At 47.7% G+C, this 18121-nt stretch overlaps 1 protein-coding gene across 1 annotated transcript; it reads right to left on the reverse strand.

The window, feature by feature from the left end:
- Positions 1-5373, reverse strand: LOC127205334 (serine/threonine-protein kinase Sgk1-like). The gene is given in 12 exon segments (XM_051164589.1): positions 1-590; positions 942-1031; positions 1142-1297; positions 1800-1895; positions 2274-2397; positions 2691-2803; positions 3055-3186; positions 3307-3495; positions 3733-3805; positions 4235-4277; positions 4280-4309; positions 5105-5373. Coding segments are annotated over 12 exon segments (1332 nt in total). The 5' UTR covers positions 5223-5373; the 3' UTR covers positions 1-422.
- Between the last annotated feature and the right edge of the window lie 12748 nt (positions 5374-18121).

Genomic DNA, 18121 nt, shown 5'->3' on the forward strand with positions numbered 1-18121 from the left:
TAACAAACAGAACAAAACGGAACACTCTGCGATAGGAAAAGCTTTGGAGCTAACACGATCTCAGAAAAGGCACATTGCAGAATATTCGTGATCACAGCTCAGACAGACCTGCAGGAGATCCCTCTCAGACCTGCATCTTCCTTCGAACGCGACCGGGGTGTCTGTCTAAGGCGGCACTCTGGCGCTCATTTAGAGCTAGCACCACGTTGGAAGGAAGAAATAAAATGAAAACCTCACGAGCTCACTGAGAGGAGGACGTGCTCTTCGGAAAGTTTCCATCAAGCGGTGTGCGCTGGGGCTGCCCAGCCTCCAGGTGTGCAAATTCTCTCTTAAGATGTCTGTCAGCTGGCAACTCCTCCAAAGGCTAGCTAAAACACTTTAGAAAACACCAAGGAAATCCTTCAGAACCATCCCAAGAGTGCTCAGAGGAAAGAGTCCATGGGAGGTGCGTAGGAGAAGCCAAGGAAGGCCTCCGCAGCTTCCTTCACACTGGCTGTGACGAGTATGCTGTCAGGGGACCTGCCGATGGAGCTGGGGACAGGCTCTTCAGTAAACTCAGGGTCAAAGTGCCGAAGGTCGCTGGGTCCGCTCTGTGACAAGAAGGGGAAACACACTCAGCAAAGAGAGCACACAGGGCAACAAGGACAGGGAACCTTTAAAACTCTAAAGGCTCCAGAGTTGAGATCAGCAATTACAAGATCTCGCTATGTAGCTGAGGCTGGCTTCACATCAACCCTGCTTCTGACTCCTGAGGTTCAGGCGGTCCACGTATGTGTCACCAGGCCTGGCAACTGTCTTTAGTTAATGCATGTATTCACATGTAGTGAGCTTTGCTGGGATAGTTGAGTCTATGGACAGCACCTGCTATTTGCTTCTTCAAATCCTGACCTAAGAGGAACCGTCTGGGCCTCACTGTTCTTAGACAACAAACAGATACTAACCACGTTCGGGTTAAACGGGGGTGTGATCTTCTTGTTAATCAGATCATCCCAGTTAATCAGGGAGAAGAAAATATGACTCTTAATCTCCATCTGTTGGAAAGAGAACAGATTTGTTTAGGCGGGTGGAACTCAAGACAAGGCCAGGAGGTCACTGCTCCTCCCTGAGGTCCCGGGGACAGGAGGAGGGCGGCAGTACTCACAAAGTCGTCCTTGGCGCCCAGCCTCTTTGTGCGGTCCTTCTGCAGGAGGCCCTCCAGGAGGTGCCTGGCTGAGTTGGTGATGTTTGGTTTCAGCTGGAGGGGCTTGTTCAGAATGTTGTCGTACATCTCCGCCGTGTTCCGGCTGTAAAACGGAGGCTGGGGAAGGAAGGCGGGAGCCCTTCAGATTCAACTCAAGTTTTGTCTGGTGTATATTACATACAGGCAAAGTGATGAAGCAGAGATGGTTGTCAAAATAGCCATGATTTAGATGTCTATTTTACAAGCTCTACTAGAGACAGTGTGTGTGTGTGTGTGTGTGTGTGTGTGTGTGTGTGTGTGTGTGTGTGTGTGTGACGGGGCATGAGCTAATACTACACAGGTTAAGTGTAGTCTTCTGCAGTAGGCTGTAGAAACCCAATAAAGTGTTGCTGGTGTTGCTCAGTATAGTCATCAATACCGCCTTAAGATTCAAACAAGACTACTGCAGGAAAAAATAATTCAGAAGACATTGCTTTTAAAATGTACGTGCAAAATAGCCAGTCTCCTTTACTGCTTTCAGTATCTTGCTGGTAAGGATGTGACATGGTAGCTATGCCGCACTCAAGCACACCCACAAGCTGCTTTACAGTGGCATGGCATGATTCTGTGTGTCACTCACCAGGCCATAGAGCATCTCATACAGGACAGCCCCGAGGCACCACCAGTCCACCGTCCTGTCGTATGGCTGCTTATGGAGCACCTCAGGAGCAAGGTACTGAAATGACAGACCAGAAAAGAGGTTAACACTCAACCCTAGGAAATCGTGACAGCAAGCACATGCTCTGAAAGGCCAGAACCAGTCACCTGGCTGGGTATGTACACTGGATTGCTTCCTAGTCACAAGCCCCTATACTCTGTGGCTAGCTCATCCCCTGTGTGTATAACTGACACATTTAGGGAGCAACTTGGCACCTAGTGGTACCATGAGGTGGAGATGATCCTCAGAGGCACTCAACAACCCCTGTATTCTCACTTGCAGTCCTTAAGAGCTTGCTCCCTTTTTTTGTACATAAAAGCATCACTGCACGGGTCTCTGGGAAGGGTGTGGGATGGAAGGGTGTGGGCAGGTCGGTGCCGAGTGGAGACCACCCACCTCAGGCGTGCCGCAGAAGGTGGATGTTGTGCCATTGTGCTCAATGTTCTCCTTGCAGAGGCCGAAGTCGGTGAGGACAATGTGCCCCTGTGAGTCGAGGAGAATATTCTCTGGTTTTAGGTCTCTGTGGGGAGAATCAAGAGTGGTCGCACAGGTTAATTTGGCTTCGGGACAAATCCTCTGAAAACTGCTGGCTGCTTTAGGGGTTTTAATCCATCCCCGTGCTAATCACAGGACGAGAGTCCTTGGTAGACTGCTCAGGCTTAGGCCCCACCCTCTTGGTGCTGGAGTCAAGACCGCTCACGTGCTGGGGGAAGCTTTCAGAAGTGACCAAATTGCACATAATATCACACTACGTTATGACTCCAAAGGTTCTGCCAGGCCCCTCCTTCCCAGCAAGGTAGCCCTGACTCTTACCTATAAACGATATTTAGGGAGTGCAGATAGCCCAAGGCACTAGCTATTTCAGCAGCGTAGAAGCGAGCCCGTGGTTCCAGGAAGCAGCGCTCCCTCTGGAGATGGTAGAACAGCTGTGAGAGACAAAAACAGAGCAAGGCTGAGTGGGCTCATTTAATCAGGCCTGCCAGAGAAATCAGGCCTGAAGAGAAAGGTTACATACAGCAAGTGGCCTGAAATGATAGGTTAACTCTGAAACTTGGTAGTATATGAAACAAAACAAAACAAAACAAAACTAATTCTGGTAGTACCCCACCCCCTTACGTATCTTAAAAACTAATCAAGCGAACTAAGCAGAGAACCTGCAGCTACTCCCGCAGCTCACCTCTCCACCGTTGATGTAGTCTAGAACAAAGTAGAGTTTGTCAGCGGTCTGGAAAGAGAAGTGAAGGCCCACCAGGAAAGGATGTTTCACGTTCTTCAGCAGAACATTCCTCTCTGACATAATATGCTTCTCCTAGGCGTGGGGAAAAAGATGACAATCAGTGGCAAATTCAGATTTCAATTTGGCACCAAACCAAAGGTTCAAACTTATTCACGAGGCCTGAGAGCCCCAGCCACCAGGTGGCGCTTGTACCTCCTTCTTTTTCAGGATGGCTTTCTTCTGCAAGACTTTGACGGCATAGAATGCTTCTTCTGCCTTGTGTCTTGCTAGGAGAACCTTTCCAAAACTGCCCTTTCCAATCACTTTCAGGAAGTGGAAGTCAGACGGTTTGGCGTGAGGATTGGAGGACGGACCGAGGTTGATTTGTTGAGAAGGACTTGGCTAGAAAACAAAACATCATCGTTTAACACAGCCTTACTGTTAACAGATGAACGTTTACGAACTATGCCTTTCAAAACATTCCAGTGACTCAGTACTTAAACTTATGCCACTTGTGATGTTGTGGACAGACATTCCTGACTTAGCAATAACTTTTTACAAATGCCGCCTTGACTAGCCACTACAGAAATGCCGATTCACTTAGGATTCTCCCTCACAGACAAGAAAGAGGGTACTTACCGGAGAGGGGTTGGCGTTCATAAGCTCGGGCTCCTGAGGTTGGGAGATTTTCAAAATAGATTGGACTTCAGGGCTGCGGAGATTAAAAGGCCGGTTTAGAAACTCTTAATTCGCCACCAGAGGGCACACAAACACAACTCTAATTTCTGACTCAACCGGTCGGTATTTAAACCAAAAACATCCGAATGAATTACCTACAGAAACGGTAGGTAAAGAAAGCATCCCGGTTAAAATACAAATTAAGGTTTGTTCACCGAGAGAGGACCTCGATCTGGTAAACATCACGAGAATTTCTTACATCTCTGGGGCAAGCTGTAACCATAATTAATGAATGTTTTAAATGTTTAAACTAAGCCAGTTTGCTCAAGACCAGAAGAGATCTCTGCCCTGGAGAAAAGACTTAAGCTCCCCCCCCCCCCCTTAACAAGTGGTAATAAGTAAGTATTGGCTGATCGTAAATGTAAACAATTCTTTTCTTTTCCTCCAATAACCCCAAACTTACTGTTTGCATGCATAGGAGTTGTTGGCAATCTTCTGAATAAATCGTTCAGGCCCATCCTTCTCTGTTTCATAAAAGCTATAAGTTAAAGAGAGAGAGAGAAAAAAAAAGGTTTAGGCGGCTCGGTAACGTCCGACGCCACAGGCTAATCTGACTCTGGTCCTTCTACACCCTCGAACTTTCCCACGTCGTCTCTCCTACACAAGGCCGGTGCGTTTCCAACACTCACCAATGAGAATCGCTACCATTCCCCTCATTCTGGAGTAGGTGAGGGTGCTTTTAGCAGCCTCGGTTTTCACAGTCATCGCCCCGAAAAAGAGTACAGGGAGATAGTTGGAAGCAGTGAAACTGGCTCAGGCAACAACTGTGGGCTCCGGTCGCGCGACCGGCTTTATAAGCCCTGCGCCGCGAGGGGGCGGGACCGGAGGGACGAGAAGGCTCTGAGCTCCGCCCACCACCGCGAGGCCACGCCCCTGCCGCCGCGCCGGCTGCTCACCGAGATGCGGGTGGACGCGGGCGGCTGGCCGCCTGGTCCGGAGCAAGCTGGGCTGGCCGCCCCAAGGCAGGACCAAGGGTCCCCGGTGGCTGTGCGCGCGGAACCCCGCGCGGGGCTGCACTCGGCTACGCTCTGCCGGGCCGGGAGGAGGGGACTGGAGGAGTGGAGAGTCCCAGTGATTTTCCATTTCCTCTCCCGTACTGCCCGAGTGGAGCGCCACATCGCAGGGCTCAGCGCCCACCTCTCCCTCCTCCGTCTCCCGGCCCGCTGCTCACTTTCCAAGTTCCAGCACCGTACCCCGGTCTCCATCCGACCTCCACCCACATCCCTGCCCCTCCGGAGGCGAGTCCCCACCGGGCCGGGGCGGCGGCGCTTACCCAGTCCGCTCAGCAGGACCGACTCGCTCCTTTTCTGCGCCTCCGCCCGCTTTTTGTGGCGGGGCCGGAGCAAAGACTCGAGTCGAGCCCGAGCCAGCGCGCCCTGCATCTCCCCCATGGCTGCCGGAGCGAGGGGCGCGCAGCGGGCGATGGCGACCGATCGGCGAACACTGACGCTTCCTTGAAGGAGCCGCCGTGACTCAGGCCGGCAAGATTTCCTGCCCCAGTCCCAAAACAAACAAATGGCCCTTGTGCACGGCCGAGTCGCTTCCGAAAACGCCTTTTTTGTGCTTTTAGCCAAAAACCAAGCAAGGCTGAAAAATCCCAGAACTTGGAAGAGGAGGGAGGAAGGAAGGAAAGAGCGGGGGGAGGGGGGTCAGGAATGTGTAGGGGAGGGGGAGGAAATAGGTCTGCACTACAAGAAAAAGTACAATCTTCATTTCACTTCCCCCCCCCCCAACTAATCTCCGAGAACATTCTGTCCCTTCCGCACATAAATTTTGAGCCTTGCAAATTTTAATCCTAGCCATGCCAAGAACACGTGAAGAGGTGGCCCGTTAGAGGGAGACGGAGTTTTCTCTCCGGGGCCGACCTAGAGTGACCCTTGCGCCATCAATACTCCTGCCTGGGTGCTAGCCCCTCAAAAGAAAACTGCATGAGGGCGTTGCATTGCCTGTTCTTTCTCATCTCCCCTGCCCTCCTTTGGGTTACCTCATGGCTGATTGCGTTAGTCTTAATGTTATCACCTTTTTTTTTTCTCAAGTTCACATATAACTGAACCCCGTTAACTGTTTATTTGTTAAGAGGCTCCTCTCAGAAAGCTGAGGACAGGGGAAACCTGCAGGAGGCAGCTTGGGTTGGGCAGAGGAATGAGGTGCCTTACAGTAACCCCGCCGCTGGGGGATGCCTGGCGCTGCAGCTTGACCGCCAACGCGGGGACGCGCGCCAGCGCTGGCTAGGAAGCCCGGAGCTCCAGGTCTGGGCCCAGGGGGGAAGGCGGCTACAAGTAACCGGCGCTGCAGTCTGCGGCGACTGCCCTGCTGTGAACCCTTGCTGCGAAGGGCCTAGCATTTTAAAGCTGAAACACTCCAAAATACTAGTTGTCCAGCAGGAAAGATGCGAAGCTTGGGCAGCGGTTCATTTGTAAGCCGTAGCCGCAGCCACCTAGTATGATCTCTCGTCTTATCTGCTACTGCTACTGGATTGCTCAGTTCGGACAGCCAGAGGGGACCAGGGATCAGGGGGATGCACATGCTCTCTCCAAGAGGCACATTTTGCTTAGTACCCGCTCTTCAAATACACGCAGGGTGCCCAAAATTGGCACTGCAGCCTAAAACAAGGTGTGGGCGATCCCAAAATCACAGCAGCCAACCCAAGCTGCTTTTTCCGTGCTCTGAATTATGCACACACCATGAACTTTGTTATTGCCAGCGGGTGCCTCCACAAACCATGTGGCACCACCAGTCATTTATTTAGCCTGGTCCTGCCCTGCCCCCCACCTGCCTGATAACTTTCCTTCTAGGAAAAGAAACACATCACAAAGTTTGCTTATTTGTTTAAAAACAGTAAATCAGAATGACTGCCTTCCATCAGACCCTCGCAAGTACATCACCTAATGCTCGCAGCTTCCCCATGCCGCCCCCAGATACCTTTGTTTTTCCCGTCCCATCCAAACTATGGCACTCAACGCACGAACCTTTCCAAGGGGATCGTATGGTCTCCTCTTTCATTCTTCACAGTGCTGGGAATGTGAAGGCTGGGACACTTTATGGAGGTCCCGAGGAAGAGCTAGTTACCGCCCGAGTTAGCCCCCAGGCTATGAGTTTCTGAAGAGGCTGCTGGAAGCGCCAGAGGACATGGGAGCGCCAGGCAGAGGCTGTTATTGCCGGTCTGTTCTGAACCCCACTTTATATCTAAAGGGAATTTACATACAGGAAAGGAACAAGCTGCAAAGTTCAGCCACTGAGCTATTTATCCCGCCGTTGCAACATCATCCAGAAAATTACAGTCATCAGCGTCCTAGGCTTATTTCACCAGCAAGACACACAAGAAATGTAACTAAACTGATTATCACCGCAAATCAGTGCAGGGGGGCGGAGAGGGGGAACGCACAGGGTTTGGTCTCTAAGGAAAGCTCTCAGGCTTGCATTCCAAGAGCAACATGGAATTCAAGTTAGAGGCCTCCAAGTGCAATAAAGAGAAGACACAACCATATATTTGTGGTTGGAACAGAAAAGGGCCGATTTGGATGTGCCCTTTCTCCCCCTTGCCCGGAACCGTCAGCGATTGGAGACGGACGGTCTGCTAACCTTATCATTTGACAGAAGGGGGAATCAAGTTGTTGAGACTGGCTTTTCTTCCAACCGGATACCTGATGGGTGGAGCAGGCGCCCCCAGTTCTGTCCCAGCAACCTACTAAGACTTCCGAACAGGAAGGTGACACAAGGCAGTGGAGGGGGGAGGGAGACTGGAGGACTGTTCGATGCGCCTGCTAACCGTGCACGGCATGAGGCTGCCCTGTGGCAGCTATTCAACCACTTGATCTGTTCTTCCTTTCTTGGTCCAGATAGTCCTCCTACCAGGAGGTTATCCGGTCCAGTTCCCAGTTCCTCCCTCGCGGCTAAGTGGCCTACCGGCCTGACAGACTCAGCTGATGTCTGCAGCCTAGAGGGCGATCAAGTTCTCTGGAGAACTCCAGAAGGTCGGGTTGCTTCACTCGCCCTGCAATTTCTCCTGCAGCTAGAAAGTACTGAGCTTTGACTGGAGACTGGTTAATTATGTAACCGACACTCTCTAAGCCAGTGGTCTCACAAATATGCTCCAGTATTGCTTAAAACACAACCAAAAACTCTTGTGGAAATGGCTTACCAAGATGAAAACTGAAGCAAAAACATTTTCCAGTAAAGCACAAAGTTGTTTTGTTGAAAATAGACTATCCAACTGGGCATGGTAGCACACGCCTTTAATCCCAGCACTTGGGAGGCAGAGGCAGGCAGATCGATATGAGTTCTAGGCCAGCCTGCTCTACAAAGTGAGTCTAGGACAGCCAAGGCTACACAGAGAAACCCTGTCTGGAAACACACACACACACACACACACACAAATTAAGAAAAGAAAAATAGACTATCCAAATAGCATGACAGTTTAAAATGACTACTACTCAATTCAAAGTCTCACAAGTGGCGGTTTCTCCATATATTAGAGGAAATGGTTTGAAATGCTACGTCTACTCTTGGGCTCCCTCAAGTCGACTCTGCTGGCCTTGCCTACCTAGACTTTCATTCCACTGACAACAAGAAAATAACTTGTGTTGCTCAAGATTCTATAGATTCCCCCCACTTTTTTATGCTCATTGGCAATGTATGTAGAAGCCCTTCCTTGGGGGCATTCTCAAAACACACAGAACAGAGAGAGTGCAATTACTGTAGAGAGCAACTGAGCTGAGAGTTTCTGTTGGAGGCTGTCACCCAAGACCATGTCTTTCTATTAAAATAGTAATCCCCGAGGGGAAAATGACGACAAATGAGTTGATTCATGACAGCTATTACGGACAAGTGGTGGCTAGGCATCTATTTATAGAGCACGGTTTCTATCATCATTATTGCCATCCAGATCTGCAACTGTCAAAAGTGACGTGCAGGAAGATGAGAGTGGTACGGCAGAAGACTAGGACGTATACATCGCCCACAATAATGTCATTAAGAGTTATTAAAACCCACATTACCACATGCTTCATTTATGGTGGGGCTCCCCGGCCCAGGGAATGGTAACACCAGTGTTCTATGGACATTCTTTCTAGAAAGAGAAGTTTTAAAGGTTAATTAGGGGAGACAGTGTAACTTGGAAGAATGAAAATCTAGATAGTAACAAGCAGGTAAGTCTATGACGGGCTGAAAACCCAGCTTAGTTCCCCCATTTGTGGAATGTTGCCGGGGACTGATTTCACACCATACAGTGAACAGCAAATAAAATGTTTAGAAAATATCAAGAGCCTTGTGTTTAGGTATTTTAAGATTTGGCTGATCAAACACGATGTGTGGCCTCACGGAAAGCCTTGCAGATTGTTGACATGGCCTTATGGCTAGTCACCTACATGTTAAAAGGCCAGTTATCATCTCATACAAGCTAATCTCAATGATGCGATGGGTTGAGGGGCCCATGTTCCTGCCTCCGGTTTCAGTCACTCCAGGGGGAATCCATCCACCTGTGCAATTTGAATCTCAAAACCTGCTCTTAGGCACCAGGAGCACAGAACCTGGCTTGTTTGGTTGGTTTTGTTTTTTTGAGACAGGGTCTCTCTGTGTAGCCTTGACTGTCCTGGACTCACTTTGTAGACCAGGCTGGCCTCCAACTCACAGCAATCTGTCTGCCTCTGCCTGGGATTAAAGGCATGCGCCCCCATGGTTGGCGAACTTGGCATTTCTTTGCAGGTCCTTTCCTTGAGACTTGCTTATGAACGTTGGAACCAAGTTGGAGATGGCTAAAAAAAAAGGGGGGGGGTGCTTTTTTGGACACCTCTCCTGATTTAGATAGTGCCCGTAGAAAGAAAACACGCCACAATTTCTGACAGATGTATCTGTCAGAAGTGAAACCTAAAGGTCTTAGTGGGCTCAGTACAAGTCTCCCATGAAATCTTTCCCATACCAAGCCTGTAACTGTTCTAGGAAGAAGCTAGAACAGTTGAAGTACCCCTAAGGACAGTGTTCTACAGCCCCTGGCCACAGAGGGCAGAGAGAAGACAATAGGATATTAAGTAGTATTGGGGAAACCCCTAGCAGGGATGGCTGGAGAACTGGTTGATGTCTTTTCATTTGCACTAGCGTCCTTTTCATCCCGACCCCTCATATTTTTTTTGTCACTTACACAGCTTCCAGAGTGACAGTACATGGATAAAAGAGTAAGAGAGTGCACACGTGGCTCTGCTTGAGGCCTGCTACCTGCAAGAATTTACAGGTGTTCCCCACACCTTAATCTCGTCACCTGCAGAGTGGAGCGACTGATATTTCCACCCCATGAATTGTGGGAAATAATGAAGATAAAGAACTTATTATGTGCCTTTCAAGGTAGACTTTCACATAGAAAATATGCTTTTAGCCGGGTGGTGGTGGCACACGCCTTTAATCCCAGCACTCGGGAGGCAGAGGCAGGTGGATCGCTGTGAGTTCAAGGCCAACCTGGTCTACAAAGCGAGTCCTGGACAGCTAAGGCTACATAGAGAGACCCTGTCTCGAAAAAAACCAAAATAAATAAATAAGTAAATAAAAAGAAAGAAAAAGAAAATATGCTTTTCTCTGTTGGCTATCTACATCACAACTTCATATAAAAGGCCTCAAATGATGGAAGCCCAATTAATTTTTTGTGCTGTGATTTGCAGTGTAAGTCCCTTCACCTGAGCCACAGAGAGGCTGGGTGGTAGAAATTCCATGATAAAGGCTGAAGGATTATTCACTTTGTTCTCTAGCTTCCCCTTTCTGCACTGTCCCACCCACACTAGGTTCCCAAAGATGTCATACCCAGGAACTAAGCGCCAAGACAACTCAATGCTTATTTACCAAGTGTTTGAAGTAAAAGTTGCTGCTGAGGGTCAAAATGCAGAATAAGTGAAAAGTGAGGTCCAAGAGCTTTTAATTGCTCACCATTGTTGAGACAGATTGAATGCCAACAGAGACCTGCTGCGGAGGGGGGTGGGGGGAGCCTGTAAGGTCGCAGAAGGGAAGGCCTGAGTGTTCCCAAGAGGTCATTCCAGCGGCTGCTGGTCTCATAGCTTTCCTCTAACAGATCTTCAGTGGCACCAAGAACAGGTTTATTACAAGACAAATGTGGCATGGCACTGCTGCACACAAGGAGGCCGTGAACTGTACTTTGTTAAGTTGAATAACACTTGTTCAAAAGCTTAGGAGAATTTCTGACCCTAGCTATTTTTCCTAAGAACTAGCTGTACCTTGATGTCACCAAAATATGACTTGGGACATATTTGACCCTTAGAAATATGTATTCTCTGTCTCTGTCTCTCTGTCTCTCTCACTCCGTGTCTTTCTGTGTGTCTCTCTGTGTGTCTCTGTCTCTCTGTCTGTCTCTCTGTCTGTCTCTCTCTCTCTCAGTCCTTTTGAGACAGACTGGCTTTGAACTTAGTGTTAGCCAAAGATAACCTTGACCTTCTGATCCTTTTCCTCCTACAAGCATGTGCCATTATGTTTGGTGCTGCTGCGTTCAAACACAAGTAATCTGGCATTATGACATCCAAAGACAAGAGATGAAGTGTATGTATGGGTGTGGAGTATAAATGAGAATCACCTTTTCTCCTTTTTTGTTTTATTCAGGCCTCCAGCCAACAGCAGGTAGAGACACTCCCTGCTCCATCCACCCACTCACATGCCACACATACATCCCAGTCCTGTAGATATCCCTTAACTCAGAGAAGGTGACACCTACAACTAACCATCAGAAATCAATGTGCTGTGAGTCTAAAACCCCACACAGAGCTGGTTAAACCATGCTTAATTTCCAAATTAAAGATGACAATAAGATGTAATGGCTTTGCCTAACAGGAGATATCTATTTGGTGTCCAATCAAAAATGCAGTGATTCCCTTCTCCAAAGGAGAGGATCTCTACTCTTCCCGATTGTGAGTTAATATATGTTAGGTTACATAAAAGAGAATAAAGAGCAGAGAGAACATTTATCAATATTCACAGAGGTAGCCTTTTTTGTTGTTGGTTTCTTTTGTTGTTGTTGGTCGGTTGGATCTTTTTGTTTTTGTTTTATATTCTTTTTTATCTTTTATTTTTGAGAGAGAGTTTCTCTGTGTAACAGAGCCCTGGTAGTCCTAGCCTCATTTTGTAGACAAGAATGGCCTGGACCTCATCTACCTGCCTCTGCCTCTGGAGTGCTGGGATTAAAAAGGTACGCCACTACACCCTGCTTCACGCGGAGGTCATCATAATAAAACATGAGCGTTACTTCATGGCAGCAGCAGCTCTCTCTGTAACTGGCCATGTGAACACAGTCAGTGTTTACAACCACATCCATCGCCTGGTTCCTCAGTAAACCCTAAAGTGGGTGTGTGTGTTGTTCTCATTTTTAAATTGGGAGAGTGACACAATATTCACTGCGGAAGGGCCTAAACCTTTCGTATTTCCTTCTGAATTGGGTTCTTGTCGTTTCCCATTGACTTTAATTAGGAGATAAAACACTGAGAGGTCCCTGGTAGGAGCTCCTGTACTCATACATACGTCTCCACACCTCCTCTGTGGAGTACCAGTCCAATTTCCCCTCATTGGGCCAGATCAGTCACCCTCATCAATACTGTAACCCCCCCCCCCCTTCTTACCTTGTTGACTTAGAGACATGAGGAGACAAATTGGTCAGTCATCTTTTTAACTCCCAATTCAATGGAATTTTTTTTTTATTCTGTCTCCTGATGGAAACATTCTCCCTCTAGAACTAAGATATCTGGGTCAGCAGAGCATGAAGTTACAAAAACAGGTAGTAACTCTGCTGGTGAGTCACTGGGGGCCTAATGAGAGGTGTCACGTCCTTTCCCAACCCTTTATCCCTTGGGCTGATAACCTGAAGCCTGGGTATGGAGAGCATCCCATGGAGGAAGCTGTACAGGATGTCTACTCAGAACACATACAGTGTCTTATTATTAACTGTCCTCTTGCCGTAGGAGAACACCATGGCCAAGGCAATTTATAGAACAGAACCTGTAACTGGGGGCTGGCTTACAGTTTCAGGGAGCTAGACCATGACCCATTATGGCAGGAAGCAGGCAGGCATGACACCAAAACAGTAGCTAAGAGCTTTTATATCTGGATCTGCAGGGAGCAGGTAGAAAGAAAAAGATGGAATGAGAGCCTGGGACTGGCATGGGGTTCTGAAACCTCAAAGCCCACACCAAGTGACCTACCGAGAAGGCCGCACTTTCTAGTCCTTCTGAAAGAGTTTACGCTAACTGGGGACCAAGCACTCAAACATGTGCCTGTGGGGGCCGTTCCCATCCCAACCACCCCACATAGCCTGCTGAAGAATCTTGCTGAGACCTGTCACTGTAACTGAGATTGCAGGAGAGCACTGCTGTGCTCTCTCACTAAGTCCCCTGCCTCAGGATGGAGGGGAATGCGGGACAGATTTCCACGTGCGCAAGCTCACTGCTGCAGTTCTTCATGTTTAAAGTGCTCCGTCAGGTGAGTAGGATAGCGGGTAAGGTGCTGTGTGACAACCTGTGATGGCAGGGCTTCAGCAGGAGCGGGGTGTGAAAGGAGAAGCACTCTTCATGCAGAAATGGCTGTCCCAGATAAGAGGAAATGCTACCTCGTCTATGGTGGAAGGGGGCAGATAGGATCAACTTGCTCCGAGACAGCTGGGTTTTTGACTCTGGAAGTGGCGCCATATTGGGGATTCAATGTGGCCTTTTCTGCTGACACTCTGCCATCACAGACTTATGGACAGACAGCGGTGACCAAAGTCAGAGGCTTTGGGGAGTAGAAACTTAACTCCTTGTATAATCTCTTGGTAGTTTGAATAAGAATGGGGCTGGAGAGATGGTCTAGTGGTTAAGAGCACTGTCTGCTCTTCGAAAGGACCCAGGTTCAATTCCCAGCCACCACATGGCAGCTCACAACTGTCTGTAATGCCAGTTCCAATGGCTCTGACACTCTCACACCAATGCACATAATAAAATTAAAAAGAAATTATTTTTTTTTAAAAAAAGAACAGCCCACATAGGCCCATATATCTGAATACTCAGTCCCCTATTGGTAGAAGTTTTTGGGAAGGAGTAAGCAGTCTTGTTGACCTGCCAGGGTACACCTTTAATTCCAGCACTCAGGAGGCAGAGACAGGGATCTCTGAATGAGGTTAGCCTGGTCTACAGAACGAGTTCCAGGACAGCCAAGGCTACACAGACTTCTCTTGTATGTCCTCTGGTTGCCCTGAGTCATGGAGATCCTTCAGTTTTGCCTCTTCAGGACCAGCCCCCCTTCATGGGCTCCAGCAGCTCTTAGAAGGGGTAAGTGCTGGGGTGAGACAATTCACCCAGGTGAGCCTTGGATATGCGCCTGGGTCAGCCTTCCAGCTCTTCCCCAACCCAAGCCCACAGGGCAGGCACACCTGCTTTTAAGAGGGACAGGGCCAGCTCTCCAGAGTGCCACAGCCCCAAGGTAGAAGAGTCCATCCTCATAGCTTTAGTATTGTGCTCTCTCATAAGGCTGCTGTAGCCACTTGTGGTGCTAATTATAACTCTAGTCACTGGTAAAGGTCTTGTCTAATTGTTCTTATTTTTAAGATTTATTTTTAGTGTGAGGGTATTTTGCCTGAATTTATGTCTGTGAACCATTTGCATGCTTGGTGCCCAAGGAAGCCAGGTATCAAGTCTCCTGGAACTGTAGTTATAGATGATTGTGGACCACCATGTGGGTGCTGCGACCCAAACCCAAGACCTCTGGAAGAGCAGCCAGTGCTCTTAACCACTGAGCCATCTCTCCAGCCTGATTTGTCATTCCAAAAGCCTGCCTCCACCATAACTAGCTAGCACCAAATGCTCTTTCTTAGGCGAGGAGGCTTTAATATCCTTATTTAGGTGTGGACAGAAAAGCTCTTCTGTACGTTCTAAAGCCAGGAGGGCCCATGCAGTTGCTAAGGACATATTGATAGGCAGAAACGAAAAGATTCCCTTGGTAGCTTCTGTGGCTTCTGCAGTTTCACTCATCTATTATAACAGTTAGCTAGCATTCGCTGAATGGCTTTTAATAAGTGCCACACACTATGCCTAACACTCCTTATGCAATTCCTCACCCAGCTCCCATGACTGTGAAAAACCGTTTACTGTTTTCATCTCCCATCTCTTAAGAGCTGCAATTTCAAAGGGCAGCATTGTGTGATACGATACAGAAACGAACAGAGCCAGAAACCAACTCTAGATGCTTCTGACGCTAAAAGCCCACTTTTAAGCCCGTAAACACGTACGGCCTTGTCAGCACACGTTTAAAAGCAAGTTGAAAATAATAGCCAGATGTGGTGGTGTAGGTGGTGTAGGTCTGCCACCCCGGCACTCATGGCGGAAAGGGTAAGGCGGAAGGATTTTGGATCTTGAGTTTCAGGATAAGCTAGTGAGACCCTGTCTCAACAGAATGAAACGAAACACAAAAGCGACTTAACACATCTAAGCTATGGGACATCGCGGCTGCATCTGTCTTACCTTAAACAGTCTCAGGATACATCAGCCCACAGTGGTGTATCATGACAGCATCCCACAGCCTGCATCCAGGGTACAATGCACAGTTTCCTCTGAGTCAAATTCAGTTAATCGGGCCTTTATAAACCAGAAATTATCTGTACTCTGCACCCTTATCTGACCCAACGGCAGCCCTTCACCTATGTTAGATAGCCACTACTATTTAAACATACATTTACAATATTTTATTAATATTCTACAATTCCACCCATTGTTTTTACCATCTGAGCTTTCCAGGGTGTAAACTGTTGTCTGTTTCTCCAAAGAACTCAACACGGCGTTGGGCAGGCCAGGAGACAGCGCGGTTCATCCCGCACTTTTCATCTTCTGTCCCCAGTTCCTTGGGCTTACCCTCAAGATCACATCCCAGTTTGAATTGTCCTTTCCCCAAAGCACATTCAGCTAGCAGTGCTGCCAGGAAATCTGGCTTTCCAGTTCTGTTCAGCCTTTAGGGCTCATCACTAGGCTGAGTAAAGTTCTCCAGGTCAAGTGTCCTCATGGCTAACAGCCATTTTGCTAACCACAAAGGATGATGAGAAAGACAGATGAGATTAGGCTGGTGAACAATTTGAGAACACAAGTAGGTTATGCCATTTAATGTCCACAAGGACAGTACAACCTAGCTGTTAGCACAAAATTTTCCTCTAAGAAACAAAACTAATCAGTGGAAACAGCTGGTTGCCATGCACTTCCAAAAAGGGAGGTAAAAGTTAGGGAGCCATGTGACTCATGATGCTGATTCCAGGCCCCCAGGCCACCCTGAGACTATCTTTTCCTAAGTCCTCCTGTGTTCTCCATTTTCTGTCAGGCTACACCACAATGCACCAGAGTTTTAATCAGGACCACTTTGTTTTGTATGAGCTCTCAACCTAATACCTGCTTCTATTCTCATTTCTAGTTTTCTCCATTTAGACACAGCTCCACCTCCCAGTGTTCCTTTTCTCTGCATCCATTTTTATTAAGAAGCAAAGTCCATATATGGGCCTGGTGGCGCACGCCTTTAATCCCAGCACTCGCACTCGGGAGGCAGCGGCGGGTGGATCACTATGAGTTCAAGGCCAGCCTGGTTTACAAAGAGAGTTCCAGGACAGCCAGGGCTACAGGGAGAAACTCTGTCTCAAAAACAAAAACAAAACAAAACAAAAAAACCAAACAAATAATTCATGGTCATCACAGCTGCATAGTAAATTCCAAGACAGGCTCGAATATATGATATCTTGTCTGAAGACCTGTAATTTATCTAATAAAATATAGTCCTGTTATTAAGGTCAAAATTCCAAATTCCAAAAACCATTTGGTTCATTGATTTTTTTCTTATATTACTATATATACTTATATTTATAATGTGTGTCTGTGTATATGCTGGTACAAATATATTCATATACATGTGGAACAGATGTTTGGAATTAAAATATCTCCTCATACAAATGCTCCTTTTGCTGAAGATAGCTTTGTCCTTTGAGACTGGTCTTCTGGGTAGCCCTCCCTGGCTGTCCTGGAACTCTGTGGATCAGGCTGGCCTTAAATTTAGAAATCCACTTGCCAGCAATAAATCTCCTTTCTAGTTTGGTTTGTCTTTCTGTCTGACCCCTTGTTTCTACCTCCAAAGTGCTGGCTTATGTGGTCCTGGGGATGGAGCCCATGGCTTTGTGTATGAAAGAGACGGACACCCCACCAACTGAACTGTATCCCCAGCACTTCAGAACATTTTAACTTTGCTACAACTAACATCGTTAGGTATTTTTTGATCCATTAGTTTCACATATGATAATAGGATGAGGGAAATTTTGTTGAAATGGGAGAAAGACAACGTTCCTAAAAGTATGAGTTGCCTTCATTATCTTGCATTTTTAAAATGACAAAAAAATGTGTGTTTCTCAGGTTTCTGTAGAATAGCAGTTTTCAACATGTGGGTCATGACCCTTTTAGGAGTCACACAGCAGATATCCTGGACACCAGATGTTTTATTATGATTCACAACAGCTATGAAGTAGCAACGAGAAAATAACCTTGTGGCTGGGGGTCTCCACAACATGAGGAACTGTAGTAAAAGGTCGCAGCAGTAGGAAGAACCACTGCTCTAGAGTGATAGCAACTCCTAGAGTGGACCCTTCTCTGCATCAGGGGAGGAGAGATGCCTCAAAATGACTTACAGGCTGTAGTGCAGCTAACCCAGCACTCGCTGGCTGCTAACGAGAAGCCCAAGAATCCCGTAGCTGCTTGTCTGTGAGGCTGGATGTCTCCATCGGTTTTCAGTAGATGCTGTGACCCCAAAGAAGTCGGCACTCATGCCAGTGAGGGATGGACATACTAGCAAGGTGAGGGCGACCCGTGCCAAGAGAGCAAGCTTCCTTCTCTTAGGCTCTTATAAGGCTGAAGGGTGTGGCTCAGGTTAAAGGTGTGTCTTCCCACCTTAAGATCTAGATTAAAGGCATATCTTTTTTTTTTTCCAGTTCAAATAATCTGAATTAAAGATGTGTCTTCCTGCACCAAAATCTGGATTAGAAGTGGATGTTCCTACTTAAAATTAAGCAAACATTCCTCACAGGTGTGCCCTCCATTTTTGAGTTTTAGTTCCAGATGTAGTCAAGTTGACGACCAAGAACAGCCAACATCACCAAAATTTCCTGATATAAGTTTAGGAGTGAGAAAAACTCTGTGAATACTATGACTGCCAAGTGTCTGTCATTCTAGTACTCCTGAGGCAGAAGCAGAGGCAAAGGTGGAGGCAGGAGGATCTTCACAAGTTCCACGGCAGCCTGGTCTACACAGTGAGTTCCAGG

This window comes from Acomys russatus, chromosome 21 (assembly GCF_903995435.1).
Source record: "Acomys russatus chromosome 21, mAcoRus1.1, whole genome shotgun sequence".
Lineage (NCBI taxonomy): Eukaryota > Metazoa > Chordata > Mammalia > Rodentia > Muridae > Acomys > Acomys russatus.